Source organism: Myotis brandtii, unplaced genomic scaffold (genome assembly GCF_000412655.1).
Source record: "Myotis brandtii unplaced genomic scaffold, ASM41265v1 scaffold1167, whole genome shotgun sequence".
Taxonomy (NCBI): Eukaryota; Metazoa; Chordata; class Mammalia; order Chiroptera; family Vespertilionidae; genus Myotis; species Myotis brandtii.
This window is the reverse complement of record NW_005354039.1, coordinates 1,287,302-1,312,231: the sequence shown is the minus strand read 5'-3', so window position 1 is coordinate 1,312,231 and position 24,930 is coordinate 1,287,302. Positions and strand designations below refer to the sequence as shown.

The following is a 24,930-nucleotide window of genomic DNA, read 5'->3' as shown; positions in this document are numbered from 1 at the left end:
CTCTTCTCTCTTCATATCTGTAAGAGGAACAGAACTTGATCTGAAGATCTGGGTCACAAAATATAAGAGCTGGTATGAGCACTCCAGGCTATGTAAAGGAACCCAACACTCAACATATTTTTTAAAACAAGACTTTGGTAGTTTATTTTTTTTACAAAAAGTTGAAACATTCTTAAGTCACCTTGCAGTTAAGCTTGTGTATGCCAAAGTTGACTCTCTTTGGTGTAGGTTCCTTTATTTAACGCTGGGTTGACACTCTGCTATTTATAGCAATAACTAGATGTGTTCTGGGTCTGAGGCAGAACACAGTATAAGTAACTGGCAAAGACTATCCTTTTCATTTTAAAACTTCAGCACCCATACACAATACAAAACTATTTTAGAGTATTATGTCAATTTTAGGTATATGTACTCACACACTTTATTTATAATTATCTATCCTGAAAATGTGCTACTTAAATAAAAATATCTGGGTATTTACACTAACATTCTAAAAACCTATTGTATAACATCCAAACCTTCTTTTCTTTATACCCACATATAAACCATTGATGTTCTCTGTTCAGGTCATTCCAAATTTCCAATCATTATGTAATAATCTTCTTATATTCCCCTCAATTCAGTATTTCATGAATTTTGGAGACCCTTTAAAACATCACCAGTGATTAATCCCAGCTTTAATGAGTATCCACGGAACAATTGTTTCTCATTACATGATTGTAGACTGAGTGCACACATCTCTTATTCCCTAAGCACAACAGATGTAGCTCTTTTGTGAAAAATATTCAAACATTACTTTCTTCAAAAGATCACCAAGCCAAATATTTGGCCATATTTTTATTTACTACATATACTATAAACATATACAATACATGCTACAAAAAAACATTTTTTTCAAAATCTTACTGTCAAGAAAGTGTATAGTGTTATAATACAATGGCACATGTTCATATTTTATTTCAAATTGGTTTGCTTGTCACCCATTTCAAACCATTAATAATGAAATGTTACTTAACGATAATTAAAAATTATCTATTTGCATTATTAACAATAAACAATTCCAACAAATTAATAAGAATGAATCATGTCAAATATTAGTATCCAAAAACTGGGCTTTTGCAGAAATGATTACATTATATAAAATATAGCAGCCAATTTCAGTTTACTTTGCTTTGTGACAATGTACATATGCAATTGAATAGGACTCTAGTATTTGTTTTTGGAAGATATTTTTAAGAAGTCCTTTGATTTCTTAAGGTCCAACAACTACCACATCCAGCCAAATCCAACCCAACAGTTCATATGAGAAATTCTTATGATTTGGGTAGAGGTGCATGTTCCACTAATATTCCATAAGATGAAAATAGACATTACAGGCCAATATCATAATGTCAAAGGCAAAAGAAAATACAAATATTCAAAGCAGTGTGACAAGGTTTCTCTACAAATATTTTAGATGTCATACTTTCAGAAAAACAAGATTTCATGTGTACTTATTTGAATTTTACAGTATCTGTGCTCTAACTAAAAATTTGACAGAGTAGTCAGGTGGAATTAAGTCTAGTATTGCAAATTTGTTCATTCAACATTGAGCACCCACTGTGTGCATAGCACTATGCTAGCATTTAAAAAGTCGAGTATTGATGTCTTTATCAAGCATTACCTTAGTGTGAGGTAAAAATACATTAAATTAGCGTCAATGCATTAGTTTACTTGTGGTAATGTATGTAATCCTGTGCCAGCTGGCTTCCCTGTGCCATATAATGAGCTTCTACATTCCTCTCATTCACTCACACAAACATCTGCACATCAATTGTGCCAGACATTGTGCTAGTCACTGGGATATCACGATTTGGTGCACGCCAAAAAATGCAAATTAATCATTACCTATGCAAAAGAATTAGAAAGATACATTTCTTTTCTAAAATGAGGCCCTAAGCTAAATATAAAATGTTTCTATTGGTTGTATCATACCATATACCAGTTAGTGCCTTCCTAGGCTGGAAGCTAGCTTTGAAAGTTTCATATTACAGTATATATAGCCTAGATCATTTTTGGTCTCAGAAATCTATTTTTTGGAGCACCTGACCCCATATAAACCATTCTGTACTTAAAAGGATTTGTAAACTAAACTTGAACATAAAGACCCAAAACTGAAGGCAGTTTATAATGTACTTCATGCACTATTCTGGTAATGTGAAATGAATAATACCTAAGTAATTCATGATTGGTTCAAACATTTTTCAAAGTGCTAACCCTATCCCCAAACTCATGTAATTTTAACTTGACTTATACAAGTTGCACATAAAGCAAAGGGCAGAATTTGGCCTCACAACCTTCTATGGAATACTCTAGTGATTGGTCCTTCCACTCCAAGTAGAAGCTAAGAATTCCAAAGAATCAGGAGAAATGTCCCTGCTGGATCCCATTAGTCAGGAGTCTATTTAGCTGCGATAGCAGTGTGAACCTACTATGACCCCTTGAGGAAAGGCAGAGAGCTGAGTTTGGCTGTCCACTCAGTGAACCCAATACTGGCTTAAAGCTATGCACTGAATAAAGTGCTCTGCACATCCTGCTTGTCATCTGGAATGAAAATAAACACTTTTCATGAGAATTAACCTATCTGCGGAAAAGGATGACAAGGGTTCAAAGAATCCCAAGAAAAAGTATGAAGTATTGACTTAGAAGGAAGAAAATGCCTTTAGTAGTGTCCTCAGAAATCTCAGGATTTGAACTGTCAGAATGAGTCATACAATGGCCATGTTCTATAAATGAAAAAGCAATCCCACTGGGTATAATTCACACAGTACATGATTACTTTCTGGGGGTGAAAGGGAACAGTCTATTGCCATTTGATAAGATGGTTTCAGAATGAAAAAAAAAAGTCATTGGATAAATCAGGGTAGGTAGTGTGCAACACTTCTCTCCTGTCCATCAGTTTTCCACAGGTTGACTTGCATTGCCTGAAGAAAGGAGGCAAGATACCCACCTATCCCTCTGATAGACTCAGGCATAGCAGCTACCACCTAAAATGTCCAATTCAGAAGTTAACACACAAATCCCTCCAGTTTTGTACCCTGAACGTGGTAAATGGAACTAGGGATGTAGTAGTTCAGTCTAAAAATGATCACAGGTAACAGAACACTTATATAAACTAGATTGTGTTTGACATCTGTAAAAAAAAAAATGTATAGATGGCAACTGAAAAGGAAAAAAAAAAAGGATTGTTCCCATCTGTCAGCAAAACTGTTGAGCTATACTCAGCTGAAGTCCTCATCAGGATTCTGTTGATCCAGCAGACGAACATGTGTGAATGGGAAGTGACCTCGTTTGCCATTACACTCCCCTTCCCACTGACCATTGACATTAATCTTCGTAACCTTTACCAGCTCACCGACCTGCAAGAGGAGAATAAGGAGAGCAATTTATTTCCAGTTATGAATGAAAGCTGAAACGCTAATCTCTATTAGGCATACCCTGCCCACGATTGCTCTAGGGCTGACATTACAGAAATGGCTATTTGCTGCCTCCCAAGCCCCAACCATCAGACTGATTACTTGTGGTTAATGCAGGCAGAAAGAAGTGATTTTAGCAGTGCAGAAAAACACACAGAAAATAGAAAGGATCCTAGAAAACAATACTTTTTGGAAATATCAAGTGTTGATGAGCAAGTCCAACTATAGTGACCTACTGTTCCTTTTCTTTGTATCCACTACCTTTAGCTTCCAGCCTGCCCACAAGCTCTGGCCTAGGAAAAGAAATCCATGTCCTCCCCTAACTTCCCACCCAGGCATATAGCAGCAGCACAATCTCCCAACCCACTATCATACACATATCCTGGCCTATTTACTACTTACAGAGCAGAGGGCAATCATAGGAAGCATACTTCACTTGGTTTCAGAAAATGAAATGTTCCCACCACTTTCCTACCAAGGCAAGGCTTTCCCCATTTGGGCAGATATCGGCCAAAATTCCAAATTCCATCAGCTCTCTGCAAAGCCCCCACCTTCTTCACCAACCTCACCCCTACCCCACCATATACTGACAGACTTCGTTGCTTTCTCAATGCCACTTGGTACCTGTTCATTAATAAGGGAACATTAAGAGGACATCTTGTTTTTGCTTCTGTTATAAAAAACTTTCTGTTGCAACATCAGATATAAAATTTTGCCTTAGCCACTTTGGCTCAGTGGATAGAATGTCGGCCTGCGAACTGAAAGGTCCCAGGTTCGATTCCAGTCAAGGGCACATGTCCGGGTTGTGGGCTCAATCCCCAGTGGGGGACTTGCAGGAGGCACCCAATCCATGATTCTCTCTCATCATGGATGTTTCTATCTCTCGCTCCCCCTCTTCCTTCCTCTCTGAAATAAAAATATATTAAAAAATAAAATAAAAAATAAAATTTTGACAATCAAGGATATACCGCTATTTTGCTATGAAACTAAGACAAGGTCAAAAAAAGAAAAAAAAAAAATGAAAAAGAAAAAAAGAACATAAGGTCAGTCTGACAAATAGATTCATCCTGTGGCGAAATAATAAACATTTTGTTTAATATTTGGAGGTAAGGCCCCAGATGTCATTAGACTAGAGAACTTATAACTATCTTTTGCCCTGGCCAGTGTGGCTCAATTGGTTGACCTTCATCCCATGCACCAAAAGGTTGCTGGTTCGATTCCCAGTAAGGGCACACGCTGGATTGCAGGCTCAATCCCCAGTACAGGGTGTGCAGGAGGCAACCGATGGATGTTCCACTCTTTTTTTAAAAAAATATATTTTATTGATTTTTTACAGAGAGGAAGGGAGGGAGAGTGTGTTAGAAACATCGATGAGAGAGAAACATCGATCAGCTGCCTCCTGCACACCTCCTACTGGGGATGTGCCCGCAACCAAGGTACATGCCCTTGATTGGAATCGAACCTGGACCCTTCAGTCCGCAGGCTGACGCTCTATCCACCGAGCCAAACCGGCTAGGGCTGGATGTTCCACTCTTATATTGATGTTTCTCTCTCTCTAAAAATCAATTTTTAAAAAAAAGAGCTTATAAGTATCTTTTATCAACATCTAAGTTCTGAGCATACAAGTGGTTTCTAAGCATAACTTTTCATTTGGTTTTACTAAGTTAATAACTACTATTCATTGAACGTTCATAAAGTACTGTAGAGAGTGTTTTATATTAATTATTTTCTAATCATCGTAATAACCCTAAAGGACAGGAACTGTTTTCTTATTAAGGTGAAAAAGACTAAGATTTACAAAAATCACACGATATACACCTTAGGTCAGCGGCGGACCACTGGTGGTCCATGAGGTCTAAAAGGTTGGCGACTGCTGCCTTAGGTCATACCGTCAGTGGCTGGGCTGGGATTTAAGCCCAGAAGTATCTGGCTCTAAAGCCAATTTATTCTCTTTTTACCATACCAGGAACTTTCTAATTATGCTGCCAGGGCCCCAGGGGTTGTCTAAGAATGTCTGTAGGCCAACTACAGGCAAAGCCAACTCAGGTCTAGGTCCAGGCCTTCTCTAGAACCAGCTTGAACTCACTCACAGAGGAAACAGCTTCCCTAATGGCCTGTCTGTAATTTCCTAAAGAACTATCTTGAAACCAGAGGCCTAAAGATGTTGCGTGAAAAGCAAAAAGAAACCAGGGAATATTAAAGATTATATTTGGGATAAGACAAAAAGGTGAGAAAAAGCAGCAGCTCAGTTTGCTGATACTGTAAAGATGAAGGCTAATGGTGTAAGGGGAGGAAAGGGAACACACTGCATGCCCATCCTTGCAAGCAGATCTGATCCCTATAGGCTGCCAGCACCAGGGTTCCGTTTACTCCCAGCAATCTTCCAATTCAACATTCCTGACATCTGAGCAGGACAACTATGACAAGTAAAGATTTTCTTACAGTCTTTGGGAAGAGGAAGGCCAGACATCAAGGGAAAATTTCCTTGCTAGTAAAATTAGTTTGAAAGGTTTCTTCCTTTATCCCCAATTCTAATTCTCAGACTTTATCTCACTTGTTCCCTTATTTTTAAAACTTTTGCAGTGTTGCAAGAAGCTAGGCAAATACAAAAAAGAAAAAGAAGCTAGGCACACAGCATCAGCTCCATAACATTTGACTATACCTTAGTGAATTTTCCTTGTGCTTGACCTGTCAGCAACCCTGACTCTCCACACTAAACACACACATGCACGCACACACAGCACGTCACTAAAATTAATGCCCTGTGCTGCTGGCCCCTTGCTACGTTAAAGTCAATTATAGCATGTGCAGCACTTCTTTCCTCCATTTTAAATTTTTATTTGTACTACCTGTCAAAACACTCATGTCATTCTAAGTGCTATTTTTGTAGTTGAACCCAGAATAATACAAGTCCACGACTTAAGAAAAATATTTGAGCCCTGGCTGGTGTGGCTCAGTTAGTTGGGTGTGGTTCTGTGCACCTAATGGTGGCTAGTTCGATTCCTGGTCAGAGCACCTGTCTGGCTTTTTGGTTGATTTTGTGTGTGTGTGTGTGTGTGTGTGTGTGTGTGTGTGTGTGTGTGTGTTCGTGCGCACAGGAGGCAGCCAATGTTTCTCTCTCACATCAATGTTTTTCTCTCTCCCTCTCCCTTCCTCGCTCTCTAAAAAGCAATAAAAATATTAAAAAGAAAAATATTTGAGGGGATGTGTGTTTATGTCAAAAATCTAAATGGGCCCTAGCTGGTTTGGCTCAGTGGATAGAGCGTCGGCCTGCGGACTGAAGGGTTCCAGGTTCGATTCCGACCAAGGGCACATGCCTGGGTTGCAGGCTCGATCCCCAGTAGGGGGTGTGCAGGAGGCAGCCGGTCAATGATTCTCTCTCATCACTGATGTTTCTATCTCTCTCTCCTTCTTCCTTCCTCTCTGAAATGAATAAAGAAATATATTTTAAAAAAAAAATCTAAATGGCACTCATGTTAGGTTCCCTTCCACATGGGGTCAAAGTGGCCAATTTCTTTTAAGAAGCTAGTTTGATGACATGCCAGCTAATATCCTTATCTTGTGTCATATCTGAATCCATCATTTTATTGATATTAAAGAACATACACAAGGGATATGAAGGAACATTCTGGAGTGCTGGAAAGCTTCTATACTTTCATCAGGTGATTATCAGTAGGTGCACATACATGTAAACCATGAGCTGTATACTTATGATTAGTACATTTTACCAAATGATTTCAAATCTAAATAAAAAGGTGTCAAGAAAAGGATGTCTGGCCCTAACCGGTTTGTCTCAGTGGATAGAGCGTCGGCCTGCGGACTCAAGGGTCCCAGGTTCGATTCCAGTCAAGGGCATGTACCTTGGTTGTGGGCATATCCCCAGTAGGGGGTGTGCAGGAGGCAGCTGATCGATGTTTCTCTCTCATTGGTGTTTCTAACTCTCTATCCCTCTCCCTTCCTCTCTGTAAAAAATCAATAAAATATATTTTTTTTAAAAAAGGGATGTCTGTTGTATTTCATCCAGCTTTTCTAGGTGTTTTGTAGAAGATGGTTCTTCAGAATACAACCTTAACCCCACCATTCTACTTGATACCAAAATCTAGGCTTTAATACCTCTCTTTTCTCTGTGTTATACTATCTTTATTTACTTATTTTTTTAAATTCTAAGCAAGATTAGCAGTATTTGATTTTTTAAAAATATGTTTTTATTGATCTTTAGAGAGAGGAAGGGAGAAAGATAGAGAGATAAAACATCAATGAGAGAGAAACATTGATAGGCTGCCTCCTGCACAACCCCCACTAGGCATTGAGCCTGCAACCCAGGCATGTGTCTTGATCAGGAATGAAACTGGTGACCTCTTGGTTCCTGGGTTGATGCTCAACCACTGAGCCCACCAACCAGGCATACTGTCTTAATTTTAGAAATTCAAAGTGCCATCTCAAATCACATCCCACAGAGCTCTAAGTAAAAGGTAGGTTGAAGTGTGGACGAGCCCAGTCCCTTGCTGCAGTACCACAGAACTACACTAGCTTCTTCACAAGCAAGGCAACAAAACTTGCTGATTTAAAGTTTTAAGCAGTCAACTGAGCTAATTAAGCTATCCATTGTGGCCTTGATGTATAAATACTTTGAGAAAGACGGTACTAAATTAAATAACCCTTTGTACCATATGGGGTCTTCCTCCTCAAACATTCAAAGCACATGGGGACTCCTGGAGTCAAAAACAATAAACCCCAAAGGCAATATGACTATCCACATGAGGCCCTAGTGCAGTGGTTCTCAACCTTCTGGCCCTTTAAATACAGTTCCTCATGTTGTGACCCAACCATAAAATTATTTTCGTTGCTACTTCATAACTGTAATGTTGCTACTGTTATGAATCGTAATGTAAATATCTGATATGCAGGATGGTCTTAGATGACCCCTGTGAAAGGGTCATTCGACCGCCCAAGGGGTCTCGACCCACAGGTTGAGAACCGCTGCCCTAGTGCTTCAACAGTTCGGAAGAAAGGGTGGTTGACACCCTAGGGCTGTGGTCGGCAAACCGCGGCTCGCGAGCCACATGCGGCTCTTTGGCCCCTTGAGTGTGGCTCTTCCACAAAATACCATGTGCAGGCGCGCACGTACAGTGCAATTGAAACTTCATGGCCCATGCACAGAAGTCGGTATTTTGTGGAAGAGCCACACTCAAGGGGCCAAAGAGCCGCATGTGGCTCGCGAGCCGTGGTTTGCTGACCACTGCCCTAGGGGATTAGGTGGGCATAGTCTAGGAGGGGACAGGGCAGTCTAAGAAAATGGTGCTAAACTTTTTTTGGCTTCTGTAACTTGTTTCCTGAGCCCATTTCTTCTACAACTCACTTCTACCTCTGTGACTTTCTAAATAAACTCTCTCTTATAATTTGAAAATAAAAAACAAAAAGAAAGGTTGATATACTAAAAACAGTTCTTTCTTCAAGTCAGAAACATGACATGTTTCTGAATGTATGCTCCTCTTCCTGTTAGGCAACAACTCACTAAAGCCAAATTCCCTAAGGCCAGACTAGAGAGGATGAGGGGGATAGAGAAGAGTTTGAAGCTTGATATATCAAAGACAAAAAAAGTAAAACTGAACACTTGCCCCAGATATGTTACAATCTTTTTTTTTTGAAATATATTTTATTGATTTCTTACAGAGAGGAAGGGAGAGGGATAGAGAGTTAGAAACATCGATCAGCTGCCTCCTGCACACTCCCCACTGGGTATGTGTCCGCAACCAAGGTACATGCCCTTGACCGGAATCGAACCTGGGACCCTTGAGTCCGCAGGCCGACGCTCTATCCATTGAGCCAAACAGGTTAGGGCTATGTTACAATCTTAAGATACAGACCTAGCTGGTTTGGCTGAGTGGATAGAGCGTCAGCCTGCAGATTCTGGGTTCAATTCCGGTTAAGAGCACATGCCCGGGTTGCAGGCTCGATCCCCAGTAGGGGGCATGCAGGAGGCAGCCTATCAATGGTTCTCTCTCATCACTGATGTTTCTCTCTCTCACCCTCTCTCTTCCTCTTTGAAACAGGATGGAAAAAAGAGGGACAGTAGACACCTGTCCTAATGAACAATACAGAAATCCACTCATGTTCTTATACCTCCCACCTCATTTTTTTCTGTTAACAAAGGGGAAATTGGGGTCTTCACTCTTATTTTCCATACGTAGGTTAAAAGTTCTTAACCTATAGTTCAAAGAGTTCTATGCGGGGAAATGTAGAGCTCAAGTAATCACTGTCAGATATGATCAGGGACCCAAAGCACTTCACAGCTTGCCCTGAAGAACAAGTCCAAAACAAAAAATAAAAATAAAATGAAAAAAAGACTAAGTCCAAGCCTAAGAACATCAGAGAAGCTTTCCTTGGTTACTCTGAAATGTTATTGTCTATCAAAGGCAAAATGCAAGGTTGAATCAGAGAATGGGAGTTATATAATTAGTACATTTAAAGATATGATAGTTTTGAACAGTCTACAGAGGCTGCAAAGTAAATTTTAGCACCTGCAATGTACAAGATAAGATTTGTTACTATGCCAGCTTCCAAGGAGCCATAAAACAAAAATCTAAGATCAAAATCTTAGCTCAAATCCTAATAAAAGAGCAATATGCAAATTAACTGTCACTCCATCACTCCACGACAAAGATGGCGGCGCCCATAGCGGCTGGGGCAGGACGCTGGCGGCCTCACCCTGGCAACATGGGCCCAGCAGGCAAGTGTGCCCACAGGCAGCACCCAGCAGGGCCCACTTGGCCGTCACCGTGGTGTGGAGCAGGCAGGCCCCGCAGAGAACAGAGAACCACGGGGAGCGGGCCCAAGCCATCAGTAGGACATACCCTGAGGACTCCCGGATTGGAGAGGGTGCAGGTTGGGCTGAGGGACACCCTCCCCCTGTGCACAAATTTCATGCACCAGGCCTCTAGTCTAAGATAAAAAAATAAAAGCTGCCTCTACACAACTCTGCTGTTATTTCCAGAATTTCTTCTTCAAAACATGCAGCATATCTGCATTGTTTAAAATCTGTCTTAATCAGGATAAATTGGACGGAACAGACAGAATCTGTCCGGTTCAGTTACATTCCCCTGGGATACGAGTACCTGACTCACAGAATTATAATATGCAAAGGAATACCCATACTTTGGTTGTTAACTAGAATTAACCTCTTCTTTCCAGACTCTTCATCTCTACTAGAGAAATCTGGTGAGTGGAAAAGAGGAAGTATCTGTAACTTATATTCCAGTGGGGAACTCTGGTCACAGCAAATATACCATGCAGGGAATGTCCAGCTGTAAGACAAGGGCACCTGGTTCTTCAGCACTGTTTTTTTTTGTTTTTTTGTTTTTTAATATATTTTATTGATTTTTTTACAGAGAGGAAGGGAGAGAGATAGAGAGTTAGAAACATCAATTAGAGAGAAACATCAATCAGCTGCCTCCTGCACACCTCCTACTGGGGATGTGCCCGCAACCAAGGTACATGCCCTTGACCGGAATCGAACCTGGGACCCTTCAGTCCGCAGGCCGACGCTCTATCCACTGAGCCAATCCGGTTTCGGCTTTTTTTTTTTTTAAATATATTTTTTATTAATTTTACAGATAGGAGGGGAGAGAGAGAGAGAGTTAGAAACATCAATTAGAGAGAAACATCAATCAGCTGCCTCCTGCACACCTCCTACTGGGGATGTGCCCGCAACCAAGGTACATGCCCTTGACCGGAATCGAACCTGGGACCTTTCAGTCCGCAGGTCGACGCTCTATCTACTGAACCAAACCGGTTAGGGCAGCACTGTTTTTTAATTTACTGTTTTAAAATACAGAAACCCTTTCTTTAAAAAAAAAAAAAATCCATCTATCCTAGCTGGTTTGGCTCAGTGGATGGAGCATCAGCCTATGGGCTAAAGGGTCCCAGATTGCATTCCAGTCAGGGGCATGCAAATCAGTTGCAGGCTCCTTCCTGGCCGGGGCCCTGGTGGGGCAAATATGGGAGGCAACCAATCAATCTGTTTCTCTCACATCGATATTTCTCTCTATCTTTCCCTCTCTCCTACTCTCTCTAAAAATCAATGGAAAAATATCCTTGGGTGAGAATTTAAAAAATAATAATCTTAGAGAGACCCTAATATATAATGCAGATAAAAACAGTTACTTTGGTTAAGCAAGACAGGGAACCCACAGCCTTGCATCCTCAGCTTTCCCCTCTCCCCAGGCACCTTCTGGGAACTCTTAGGATAGTGAGAAGCCTTAGTCTGAAGACTGCTAGTCTAATATATTATCTCTAGGGTCCTGCCCAATTCTAAAATACAATGATTCTATTGTATGTCAACCACAATTTTTTTTTAAAAAAGAAGGAAAGAAAAAAGAACTCAAAGAACCCTTCCAGAAAATTACATATATATACATACATACATAAAATGTAATGATTCTAATTAATCAATTTTAAGTTAAATGTATACTGAATGTCAACTATAATGGAAAATAATTGAAAAACATTCAAGTTAAGTATAAAACTCCACTAAAATGCACCTAGTTGGTCTACAGATCTGGACTTACAATGGGTCATATATACCAATAAATGGTGTTTGTTGTTGTCATTTTTTAAAATATATTTTTGAAAATTTCAGAGGAAGGGAGAGAGACAGAAACATCAATGATGAGAGAATCATTGCTCAGCTGCCTCCTGCATGTCCCCACACTGGGGATTGAGCCCATAACCCAGACATGTGGCCATCACAGTATCTTTAAGTGACTTAGCGAACCATCACCTCCTGGTTCATAGGTCGACGCTCAACCACTGAGCCATGCTGGACAGGCTGTTGTCTTTTTTTTTTTTTAACCAGAATTCGAAGGTCAGAAAGCCAGAGTCTCCTAATCTTATCTTCCAGCCTCATCTCAATAAGGATGAGGCATAGCTTCTATGAAAATCCAGAAATGGGAAAAGAGAACTGTGCGCCTCCCTGCATAGCTAGTACAACTGAGGGTATGCTTTCAGTGAACCCACAGAAAACCTGCACTGAGGAGGGCAGCCGCACTCTTATAAAACAAAAAGAGCTCTAGACGGTTTGGCTCAGTGGATAGAGCATTGGCCTGCAGACTGAAGAGTCCCGGGTTCGATTCCAGTCAAGGGCATATGCCTGGGTTGCAGGCTTAATCCTCAGTAGGGGGCATGCAGGAGACAGCCAATGATTCTCATCATTGATGTTTCTATCCCTCTCCCTCTGAAATCAATAAAAAATGTATTAAAAAAAAAAAAAAAGAATCACAGACTGAATTTGAGTATGGTAGAAAAAGCACCAAGGTAGATATGGGTTGATCATATCTCCACTTCCACCTGGTTTGAACAATCCATTCACTCTATCTAAACATCAGGATATCTAAGGTCCTTTCCAACTATAGAATTCTACGATGGTAAACTAACACCATGTTTTTAATCACATAAGATGTTTTAAAGCTATAACTTGGGGTATTTGTTCTAACTCAAAAGAGGCGATCTTCAGCAATCAACATATGTGGCTCAAAACCAATATTCAATCAAAAAAGAAAACTTGCCGAAACCGGTTTGGCTCAGTGGATAGAGCGTCGGCCTGCGGACTGAAGGGTCCCAGGTTCGATTCCGGTCAAGGGCATGTACCTGGGTTGTGGGCACATCCCCAGTGGGAGGTGTGCAGGAGGCAGCTGATCGATGTTTCTCTCTCATTGATGTTTCTAACTCTCTATCTCTCTCCCTTCCTCTCTGTAAAAAATCAATAAAATATATATTTAAAAAAAAAAAAGAAAACTTACTAAAATCATAAACTAGTTTTCTATTTAAATCTCTATTTCACTGGATTTGTTTCACAGCAGGGCTAGCAGCTCAACCATTTTTGAGCACTAAAGGCTCTAATGAAGGCAGGCATCATTAAAAACAATTCTCTTTCAGAAAGCAAATGCAGCCCTTACGGGTTTGGCTCAGTGGATAGAGCGTCGGCCTGCGGACTGAAGGGTCCCGGGTTCGATTCTGGTCAAGGGCATGTACCTTGGTTGTGGGCACATCCCCAGTAGGGAAGGGGGCGTGCAGGAGGCAGCTGATCGATGTTTCTCTCTCATTGATGTTTCCAACTCTCTATCCCTCTCCCTTCCTCTCTGTAAAAAATCAATAAAATATATTAAAAAAAAAAAAGCAAATGCAGCACTGGCTGGCATCGGGTCCCATGCACCAAAAGGTAGATGGTTCGATTCCCAGTCAGGGCACATGCCCAGGTTGCTGGTTTGGTCCCCGGTTGGGTTGTATAGGGAAGGCAGCTGATCGATGTTTCTCTCTCACATCGATTTTTCTCTCTCCCTCTCCCATCATCTCTCTCTAAAAATCAATAAAAACATATTTTTGAAAAAAGAAAGAACATGAAAATGGAAGGAAAATTAATGTGATATATATTCTCTCCTGGTGTTAGCTAACTTATCCCATGAATGCTATTACCACACTCCAGTCCAGTGCTAACAAAGTCTGCAATGACTGTCAAGTGTCACATCTGTTGCCTGGTCAGTGTGGCTCAGTGGTTGAGTGTTGACCTATGAACCAGGAGGTCATGGTTTGATTCCCATCAGGGCACATGCCCAGGTTGAGGGCTGGATCCCCAGTAGAGGGTATGCAGAAAGCAGTTGATCAATGATTCTCTCTCATCATTGATGTTTCTCTCTTTCTCTCCCCATCTCCCTTCCTCTCTGAAATCATTAAAAATATATATTTTTTAAAAAGAGCCACACTGTCAGATGCACAGCACCATGTTGGATGTTGCCATCATCTGAACTGAAATAAAAACATGAGGCTAGAAACTTGTTCTCTTCATCCTCCAGACTCTAAGTGGGAAAAAGTGGTGTGGCCTAGACAACATATATTTCACTTTTCTTCAAAGCAGGGACACAATACTTTTAAGTCATAACATGATGTCAAAGAATACACACTTCAAAAACACACATATTCCAGTCAAACCTGTAAGACTCAACCAACTCACCTCTGCATACACTATCCAGAATGTAAAAGAAAAACTTCAAATCCAGTAATATCAGAGACTGATCCAAATAAATTCTGGCTTATTCTGTGGGCTAACACTCCCCCATTTAGACAGAGGGCAGCTCTTACTCCACAGTGTATGAACATGACCAAAGAAAACAAAATTTAGGGAAGATGTAAGTTTCTAAGAATACACATTTGCCCATTCTCAGCTAATCTGTGCTCACGTAACTACAGCCTGTGCTTATGAAAGTTACTTCCTTATATTCAGGTTATAATATCAGGAGACTCTGAAAGATGGGATAGCATGCCACTCCTGTACAAGCTTTTATAATGAACCACTAGCTCTGCATAACTCAGAAAGGGGGAGAGGTAAAGGGGAGGTAGGGAGAAAAGGAAAGGGAGGGAGGAAAGAGACAAAGCTGTGAATGCTAAAGAGAGGAATAAAGGAATAAACACAATGGTTGGCCAGAGAAGAGGGGCTACCAAGGATAACTATTTACCTGTAAAAGGTAATAATTTATTCCTCAGGAGGAACTAGCTTTTTGCCTGCAAAATGCATTATACAACAAAGACCAGGTAAACCTGCTGCTCCTTGGAATTAATATTTTTGAGTATATCTTTTCACACCTGTACTATGCTTTACTTTTCCTCCTGAATTCTTACTTGAACACAATCAATCAACAATAAGAATCCCCATGCCCCAAAAGTAAAAACATGAAGTTTCTGTGGAAAAATTCCATGTAAGTGCTCTGACAGGAACCACTTATTATTACTCAAATCTTTGTGAGCCCACCTTATTTCAGAACAATGATAAAAAGAAAGGAACAGGTTAGAATGTAGATGAGAAAAAAATATTTTAGGTTAATTCCTGTGAATTCAGGTGGTGTTATTAATCAAAGTATGTTTAGTAGACCAATCAGAACATTCAGTTATACAGTTTTAAGCTAATTCATTCCAAAACAGGTTTTCTATAAAAGAGAAAACCCAATTAAATGCCCAAATCAGTACTTAATGGTTCAACATCTACAACATCACAATGCTGGAGCTTGTATTCAGCATTCCTACAAAGCTCTAAGAGGTCTAAAAGGGAGATCCTGTAGCAGATCTCTTCTTTCTATATTTTGCACATTATGTACCTCCAAAGCCAAGGCTGTCTTGTCGTAGGCATTAGGGACTCGCTTCTGGATTACCCTGGCATAAATGGGCCCATTCTGGAGGTTAGGGAGCGGAGTGTTGACGCTGGGTTGGGCATAGGGCCCAGGCTCCGGCCCACCCAGTGGCTGTGGGTGGGAACCCTCCTGGTTACCTCCAATCATAGCCGATACTGAGGCGGGGACAGGTCTATACTTCTCCACGTAAGGGACTGGAATCATCCCCCTCTTGCCTTCCATGTCCTCTGCATTCCACCACTGCTCTTCAGGCTTATCCCGGATTTTCAGGATGTCTCCTTTCTTAAAGGGAAGATCTTCTTCATCATTCCCATTAAAGTCAAAGAGGGCTCGCACATACTCTATCTCCTCCTGCCTGAGATTCACTCCACTACCCTGCCTGGATCTGGAAACTGGTTCTATCAACGTTGTAGTGTCCAAATAGTGTATTTTGTAGAATTCCAGTAAAGCAGGCAATGAATCAAACTCTTGATCTCCTATTCGGAGCCTGGAGGGGCTCACCCCTGGAAAAAAATAGAACAGGGTATTATTTAAAGAAGTATTACACCGGTGATAAAAACACAGATTTTAAACATTTCCACACACATTTAGTCAATATTTTATCAGAAAAAAAAGTACTGTCTAAAAAAATAACCCCTTCTCCTCATAGCAAACAAATCGTATTTTGTAGCTGAAACATTCCCTGGGAAGAAAGATTCCCACCACCACCTGCAGCAGAGAAGGAACAGGTCATGATAGACCAAGCCACTCAGGACAGGCTCTCATACTGGATCGAAGACAGCAACATGGAGACCTGCTGTTCATTCTCCCAAAATGTTCTGTTATTATCCCATTTACATAGTAGCGTAATGTTCAAGGTTTTGTTGCAATATTTTCTTCAACCTCAGGGAATGTAGCAATCTCTCCTTCTTCATAGGTCCCAGCAGCTATTCCAGGAAGAGGTGGAGAGAACTTGGTATTTATCTACACTAAACTCATACATTTATTCTCCTCACATCTAGAATGTACAATTTGAAAGAGAAACAGTTTTAAGACTGATTGCTGAGCTGGCCAGGTATGTCAGTTGGTTAGTGCTGTCTACAGGATTGATTCCAGGTCAGGACAACAGAGAAGAATCAACCAATGAGCCCTAGCCACTTTGGCTCAGGGGATAGAGCATAGGCCCTCGGACTGAAGGGTCCTGGGTTCCATTCAAGTCAAGGACAACCTTGGTTGCAGGCTTGATCCGAGGCCCTGGTCCAGGCATGTGAGGGAGGCAACCAGTCGATGTGTTTCTCACATGGATGTTTCTTCCTGTTTCTCCCCCTCCCTTCCACTCCCTCTAAAAATCAATGGGAAAAATATCCTCAGGTGAGGATTAATGAAAGTAAACAAATGAATAAATAAAAATCCCTTAAAAAAAAAAATCAACCAATGAATGCATGGATGGGTGGAACAACGAACAGATGTTTCTCTCGTCTTTCCGCTCTATAGTCAATTTTAAAAGTGATTGCTGGCCCTGGCCGGTTTTGCTCAGTGGATGGAGCATCGGCCTGTGAACTGAAGGGTCCCGGGTATGATTCTGGTCAGGGGCACATGCTCGGGTTGTGGGTTCAATCCCCAGTTGGGGGGCTTGCGGGGGGGGGCAACCGATCCATGATTCTCTCTCATCACGGATGTTTCTCTCTCTCCCTCTTCCTTCATCTCTGAAATCAATAAAAATATATTTTTTTAAAAAACTGATTGCTGCTATCAATGTCAATTATGATAGCCAAAAAAAAGCTTCATTTGGCAAAAAGACAAAAGGAGTCTAAACAAAAACAAAGAAACTGCTTAAAAATCAATACCTAAGGCCTTCGCTTAAATATAACATGGAAACTGGACTATTCCCTTAGGACAGTGGTTGGCAAACTGGGGCTCGCAAGCCACATGCGGCTCTTTGGCCCCTTGAGTGTGGCTCTTCCACAAAATACCGACTTCTGCGCATGGGCCACGAAGTTTCGATCGCACTGTACGTGTGCGCCTGCCCGTGGTATTTTGTGGAAGAGCCACACTCAAGGGGCCAAAAGAGCCGCATGTGGCTCGCGAGCCACGGTTTGCCCACCACTGCCTTAGAAGAAACAGGTCATAAAAAAGGTAAACAAGGATGCATTGGGGGAAAAATAAAGAGGTGTTAAAATCCTCAACCTCTGATGACACACGGAGGAACCAAGACAAAGGACCTATTAGAAATGCTTAACATTTGTAATATGCAAAGGTGTGTGGCCTTAGACACAGGGCCTACTTCAGAATGTATTCCCTCTCTATTGAGTTCTGGAATTAAATAATAATAAATGAACATATATCAGTTCAAATAAGAAACAGTTTCGTGTGTGTTTTAATACTCACCTGAGGATATGTTTTCATTGAGCTTAGAGAGAGGGAGGGAGAAACATCGATGGGTTGCCTTCCGCATGCACCCCGACTGGGAATCCAATCCACAATCTAGGTATGTGTCCTGACCAGGAATCCAACCCACAACCCTTCGGTGCATAGGATGATGTTCCGATCACTGAGCAACACCAGCCAGGGTGAAACAGTTTTCTTTTTCTTATTTTAAATATTTTTTTCTTTTTTTATTTCAGAGAGGAAGGAAGGAGAGAAACATCAATGATGTGTCAGAATCATTGATAGGCTGCCTCCTGCACACCCCACATTGGGGATTGAGCCCACAACCTTAGCATGTACAGTGATCAGGAATCGAACCGTGACCTCCTGGTTCATAGGTCCACGCTCAACCACTGAGCCACGCTGGCTGGGCTTCTTTTTTTCTTAAGATTTTTAGACAGAATGGAAGGGATGGAGAGAGGGAAACATCCATCAGAGAGACATATCTTTTGGTTGCCTACCACTCTTGCCCGGGCCTAGGAACCTGCCCATGACAGGGAATGGAACTCATGACCCTTTGGTCAGAGGGCTGACACTCTAACCACTGAAGAAACCAGCTAGAGCAGAGAAACAGTTTTCTAATGAGGAATACAAACTTTTAACTTACACTCTGCTGAGCACCAAAATATCAAATCATATATTAGATTTAAACATTTTAAAAAATGTATTGATTCCAGAAAGAGAAAGGGAAACATTGATTTGTTGTTCCACTTATTTTTAAGTTTTCTTAGTGCAGTTTGGTCGATTTTTTTTTTTTATTGTGGTGAGATACACATAACAGTCACCATTTGAACCATTTAAAAAAATGTTTATTGATTTTTTTAGAGAGGGAGAAGGAGAAACATCAATGTGAGAAACATCAATCTGTTGCCTTCCATATGCATCCTGACCTGGGATCAAACCCACAACCTAGGCATGTGCCCTAACCAGGAATTGAAACAGCGATATTTTGGTGCATGGATGAGCCACACTGACCAGCGCCCCATTTTTCTTTTTTCTTTTTTTAAGAGACAGACAGACCAACATAGATTTGTTGTTCCACTTATTTATGCATCCATTGGTTGCTTGTTGTATGTACCCTGACTGGAGACCGAACCTGGAACCCTGACTTATCAGGAGGACACTCTAACCAACTGAGCTTACCCAGCCAGGGCCCTTTACTGGATTTTTTACCTTTTGGTTTCCTGATAATAGCTCTACAGACAATTGTTTTTTGATTTTTATAATTTCCCATCTTCTTCAAAAACATGATTTTTTAAAATTGATCTTAGAGAGAGGGAGGGAAGGGGAGAGGGAGCTAAAGGAAGAGGGAGGAAGGAAGAAAGATTGGTTGCCTCCCACATGCACCCCAACTAGGGATCAAACCCACAACCTGGGCACGTGCCCTGATCAGGAATCGAACCGCCACCCTTGGTGTATAGGACAAAGTTCCAACCAACTAAGCCACACCAGAGCCAGGACAAGAACATGACTTTTACTGGATATAAAGTATTCTCAACATTTCCCTAGTGCAAATGATGCTGTTATTAGCATTTTTGTTCTTATTAATGAATATTTTATTACTTCCTTAGGATACAACAACTTAAAACTAAATTACTTCCTTAGGATAAACAACTTAAAATGCAACTGTGGGATCAAATGGTAAGAACATTATGGTTTGCCCAGCTGGCTTGGCTCAGTGGTTCAGCGTCTTGGCTCAGTGGCTGAGCATTGACCTGTGAACCAGGAGGCTGCAGTTCAATTCCCAGTCGGGGCACATGCCCGGGTTGCAGGCTCAATCCCCAGTGAGGGGTGTGCAGGAGGTAGCAGATCAATGATTCTCTATCATCCTTGATTTTTCTATCTCCCTCTCCCTTCCTCTCTAAGATCAATAAAAATATCTATTTTTTAAAAATTAAGGTTTATGCTGTCAAATTGCCCTCCAAAAAAATTTGCACGATTTTACACTCCCACAGGTGGTTTATGAGTTCCCATTTTCCCATGTCCTTATCAAAACAGCATTTTAAAAATCACTGCCAATTTAAAAAGATAAATATTATGTCTTTTGAAATATCGTTAGTTGTTTGCTTTTCATGTTTTTTGACTACTTGTACTTCTTTCGTGAAAGTTACTTAAATCCTTTTTAAGGAAAATTGGACAATCTACCCTCTCCACTTATATTAACAATGACCCACCCATCCAAAAGCCATAGCGATTAATGCTGTGAAACAGAAACACTGTGGTAGTCCAGATGTCTAAATTAATTCACCACTTTAAAAATGAGACCCAATTGTTTTGTTCAACGTCAGAAAATATTTCTTCCAGAATGACCAGAAAAACTATACTTAACTTTCTCTACTGGGGAGAGGTGAAAAGATAACCTTTGGAAGTTAGCCAAAAGTCCTCAATACAGAATGAATACTGATGAGTGCTTTCTCTTTTCATCCAAATGAATAAGACCAATACATAATTTGAAGGAGAGTTGCATATTTCTTACATTACCAAAGTCCACCTGTGGAATTCATGGCTGTAGGCTAAAACAAGTTAATAGCCCACACTCAGTAATGCTGGCTGTCTAACTAAGATGATGAAACACATGCCCAGACCCAGGACTGTCCCTCTATGACAAATACAGGCACTAGCAGAATGTAATCACAACAGTTCCAAGTGCAGGACTGGAGACATGATTTTGGTTATGAACATACCAGAGCATGTCGGTGGTGCTGCATTCTGGAGTTTCTCATCACTGAAGTAGATCACCAATGAGAAATTACTGCCATTCAAATTGGGCAGGCAAGGAGATGCATGGCTACCTTGCCTATCAGCACTAAGCTAATTCAGTGATTCTTCAGGCCAGATGAACTACATAAGGACAAGGTCAGTTATGAGCTCCAAGGAGACCTACTTAGCACGCTGGATAAAGAAAGCCTCCAAGGCAGAGTGGTAGGGAGAACCCTCACAATAGCTAAGGGCTCATGGTCTAGAAAATGGTCCTAATAACACCTGGGGAGAAAAACTCCCTTGCTAGAGTAGAGCAACAGCCAAATGGTTTTCACTAGTTGTCTTTTTGGGACAGTAGTTGGCACAGTAAGTGCTCAGTAAGTGTTAGATATTCTTTTTTTTTTTTTTTTTTAATATATTTTATTGATTTTTTTACAGAGAGGAAGGGAGAGGGATAGAGAGTTAGAAACATCGATGAGAGAGAAACATCGATCAGCTGCCTCCTGCACATGTCCTACTGGGGATGTGCCCGCAACCAAGGTACATGCCCTTGACCGGAATCGAACCTGGGACCCTTCAGTCCGCAGGCTGACGCTCTATCCACTGAGCCAAACCGGTGCTGGCGATATTCTTTTTTTTAATCCTTACCTGAAGATACGCTTTTATTGATTTTTAGGGGAAGGGGGAGAGAAAAACACAATCCACTGTGTCCCCACCCCCTGCACACCCAGACTGGGGGTCACCCTGAAACCCAGGCACGTGCCTTGACCAAGAATCAAACCTGCAACCATTTGGTGTATGGGACAACAATCCAACCAACTGAGCCACTCGGCCAAGACAGTGTTAGATATTATTCTTAATGAACATAACTTTAAAGTGAGGGAAAGAGCCCTAGCCGGTTTGGCTCAGTGGATAGAGCGTCAGCCTGTGGACTGAAAGGTCCCGGGTTGATTCCAGCCAAGGGCATATGCTCAGGTTACAGGCTTGATTCCCAGTAGGGGCCGTGCAGGAGGCAGCCGGTCAATGATTCTCTCTCATCATTGATGTTTCTCTCTCTCTCTCCCTTCCTCTCTGAAATCAATAAAAAAAAATATATATTTTTTTTAAAAAAGCAAGGGAAAGAAGTTAAATGAAAATCTGTTCCCAGCTTTAAGAAGCTCACAGAATCGAACCTGCAACCATTTGGTGTATGGGACAACAATCCAACCAACTGAGCCACTCGGCCAAGGCAGTAAATGTTAGACATTATTCTTTCTTTTTTATTATTGCTTAAAGTATTACAAAGAGTATTACATATGTCTCCTTTTTTTTTTTCTCCCCCTGACCTTCCCCTGGCCTCCCCTACCCCGTAGTGTTAGACATTATTCTTAATGAACATAACTTTAAAGTGAGGGAAAGAAGTTAAATGAAAATCTGTTCCCAGCTTTAAGAAGCTCACAGCATAGCTGGGGATACATAAAAGCGTGTGGTTGGTGAGCAAAAAGCAAAGCAGCCTGTCTTAAGAAGACATGCTTTTTCACCCCCGTGGCTTTTACTTTCAACTGGAGATGTGTTCTTACAAAAATAAAATAAAATTTTGCCCCTAGCTGGTGTTCTCAGTGGTTAGAGCATCAACCCATGGACTGAAGGGTCCCAGGTTCAATTCTGGTGAAGGGCACATACCTTGGTTGCGGGCTTCATCCCCAACCCAGTTGGAGCATGTGTGAGAGGCAACCAATCGATGTCACATTGATGTTTCGTTGTTTCTATCCCTCCCTTCCACTGTCTGAAAAATCAATGGAAAAATATCCTCAGGTGAGGATTAACAAACCATGTTCTCAGATACAACAAAACCACAATGAAAAAACAGCTCTGGCCACTCCTAAACATTTGCAAGGTACCCTTTTAACTCTAAGAAGGAAGGCAACCACTCCGTCATCCATTGTTATGGCTCTAACTAGAGGCCTGATGCATGAATTTGTGCACGGGCAGGGCTGGCCAGGGGGAGGGGCCGTGAGAGGTTGGCCAGCCGCCCTCCCCCGACCCCCGTCAAACTCTGGGTTGAACTCCCAATCACAATCCCAGTCAAGGGGACAATTTGCATATTACGCTTTTATTATATAGGATATTGCGCTAGCCCAAGTGAAATTTGTGTGTGTGTGTGTGTGTGTGTGTGTGTGTATTGTTGGGTGTTTTTTTTTTTGGGGGGGGGGGAGGCAGGATTTAGAAGAATAAGACCACTAAGCCAAGTCCCTTATAAAGATCAGTGTGAGAATTATGAAAAGAAAAACTGGAAGCTCATCTTCCATAAAGGTAGGGAGTTGGTTCAATTAATTTCTTGTTCAAATGTTTCATGGTGTAAACTGGGTCCAATATGTGTGGTGTTGTTGTTTTTTCAGCTTGACAATCCCAATGGTCACAGAAATGCAAGTTAAGCACCAAGGGAAATCTTCCACATTACCTATAAATTATTTATCTGTTCTAATTCCACAGAGAAATACCTGTTTTTGTGTATTGCTAGAGCAGTTAGATATATGTGAAATCAAGCTTTGTTGGTCCAAACTCCAGAAGGGAAGGGAGGGGAACAGAATATACATAAGTCATAGATAAGCTCTAACCTCACCACAACTATGTGTCCAGCTTCTTTTCCTTTTTTTTAGAGGGGGAGAGGGGTAAGTAAAAGCTTATTGATCAAGAAGATAGGCGAACTAATTCTCAAATCCATCTTAAGAGAGTCTGGAAATCAAGCATCATTTTATTCTCAAGGGAATGGAGGAGGGGGGAGGCAAGGGGTAGGTACTGCCTTAGACATAAGTAGGCAGGGAAAAGGATGGAGGAAGAGCTCAAACTCTCTAAATTCCTTTGTTCCTTGTTCTGGGTCAACCCCATCTGAGTCCTGACAAAGGGACTGCTCCAGCCACAAGCAGAATTCCTTCATGTAATTAGCATGTCTACAGCCGGAGCACTTAGCAAGGCCACCAGAGAGAGGGAGCACCTCACCGTTACTTCCCCCTCTATGTTGACCCCTCAATCCTGAGGGGTATAGGGTAACTGGGTTCAGGTTCAAGAGGGCAGATTCACTTGTAGTTTGGAATCTGGTTTGTCTGTCCATTGTGACTCTCTTCCCTGGCTCTTACAATCTCACACATATCTACCTCTTCCACAATTGATCGCTGAGCCTTGCAGGGGCATTTTGGGTGTTCAATTTTAGAAGCAGTAGGCCAGGATACCTGTACCCTAAGTAATGATAAGGAAGTCTGAATCTGTAAGGCTGCCCGTCAGGAAGACTAAATGAAATGACGGGCTCAGAACTTCATTTTTGCTAGAATAAAGACAGGCAGTGACAGTCTAACAGATTCCCCAGGTCCTCAGTCCGAACGTCCCTGATGATGTCATCAGATGCTCAAGCAAGCTCTATGTGGGGCTTACACAGCATCAGTCACCAAAACAGCCCATGCATGAGCTGTTGTGCTCAAAGTTCACATTATGTGATCTATCTGGAAAGACTGCTGGGAACCATGTAAGCAAGGTGCTATTCTGTTTTATCAGCCTCCAAAGTCAATCTTCATTTGTTCGATTTCTGGTGACATCCAGAGTCTCTGCATGTCTCTCTCAGACATGACATTGCTGTCAAAGCCTCATCAAGTATTTCCAATTGCGTCCCTTCTTACAAATGGAGCATTTGCTCACAGAGAAACAACAAATAGGTGGAGTCCAACATCCTGGCCCTATAGAGCAGGAGTCCTCAAACTTTTTAAACAGGGGGCCAGTTCACTGTCCCTCAGACCGTTGGAGGGCCGGACTATAGTTTTAAAAAAAAAACTATGAACAAATTCCTATGCACACTGCACATATCTTATTTTGAAGTAAAAAACAAAACGGGAACAAATACAATATTTGTATTTGCATGTGGCCCGCGGGCCGTAGTTTGAGGACCCCTGCTATAGAGGCTCCCAAAATGCACATGGCTTTGTACCAAGTGAGAGAAAGCCCTTGAGTGAACCTAAACCCACTTGCCCTATATTCCTCAAGACTGGGGGATCACCCTAACTGGTTTGGCTCAGTGGATAGAGCGTCAGCCTGCGGACCGAAAGGTCCCAGGTTCTATTCCAGTGAAGGGCATGTACCTTGGTTGCGGGCACATCCCCAGTTGGAGGTGTGCAGGCAGCTGATGATCGATGTTTCTCTCTCATCGATGTTTCTAACTCTCTATC

The 24,930-nt window shown here is 41.5% G+C and overlaps 1 protein-coding gene across 1 annotated transcript in view; it reads right to left on the bottom strand.

Annotated features, from left to right (window-relative positions):
* Nucleotides 1-117: 117 nt before the first annotated feature.
* CRK (v-crk avian sarcoma virus CT10 oncogene homolog) overlaps nt 118-24,930 on the bottom strand; it is a 30,753-nt gene continuing 5,940 nt past the window's right edge. Inside the window, exons 3-4 of the mRNA XM_014529690.1 lie at nt 15,599-16,134; nt 118-3,398 (exon numbers count right to left, since the gene is read on the bottom strand). Of these exons, the coding sequence (XP_014385176.1) occupies nt 3,261-3,398; nt 15,599-16,134 (674 nt within the window). The 3' untranslated portion in view covers nt 118-3,260. The remainder of the gene's footprint in view (nt 3,399-15,598; nt 16,135-24,930) is intronic.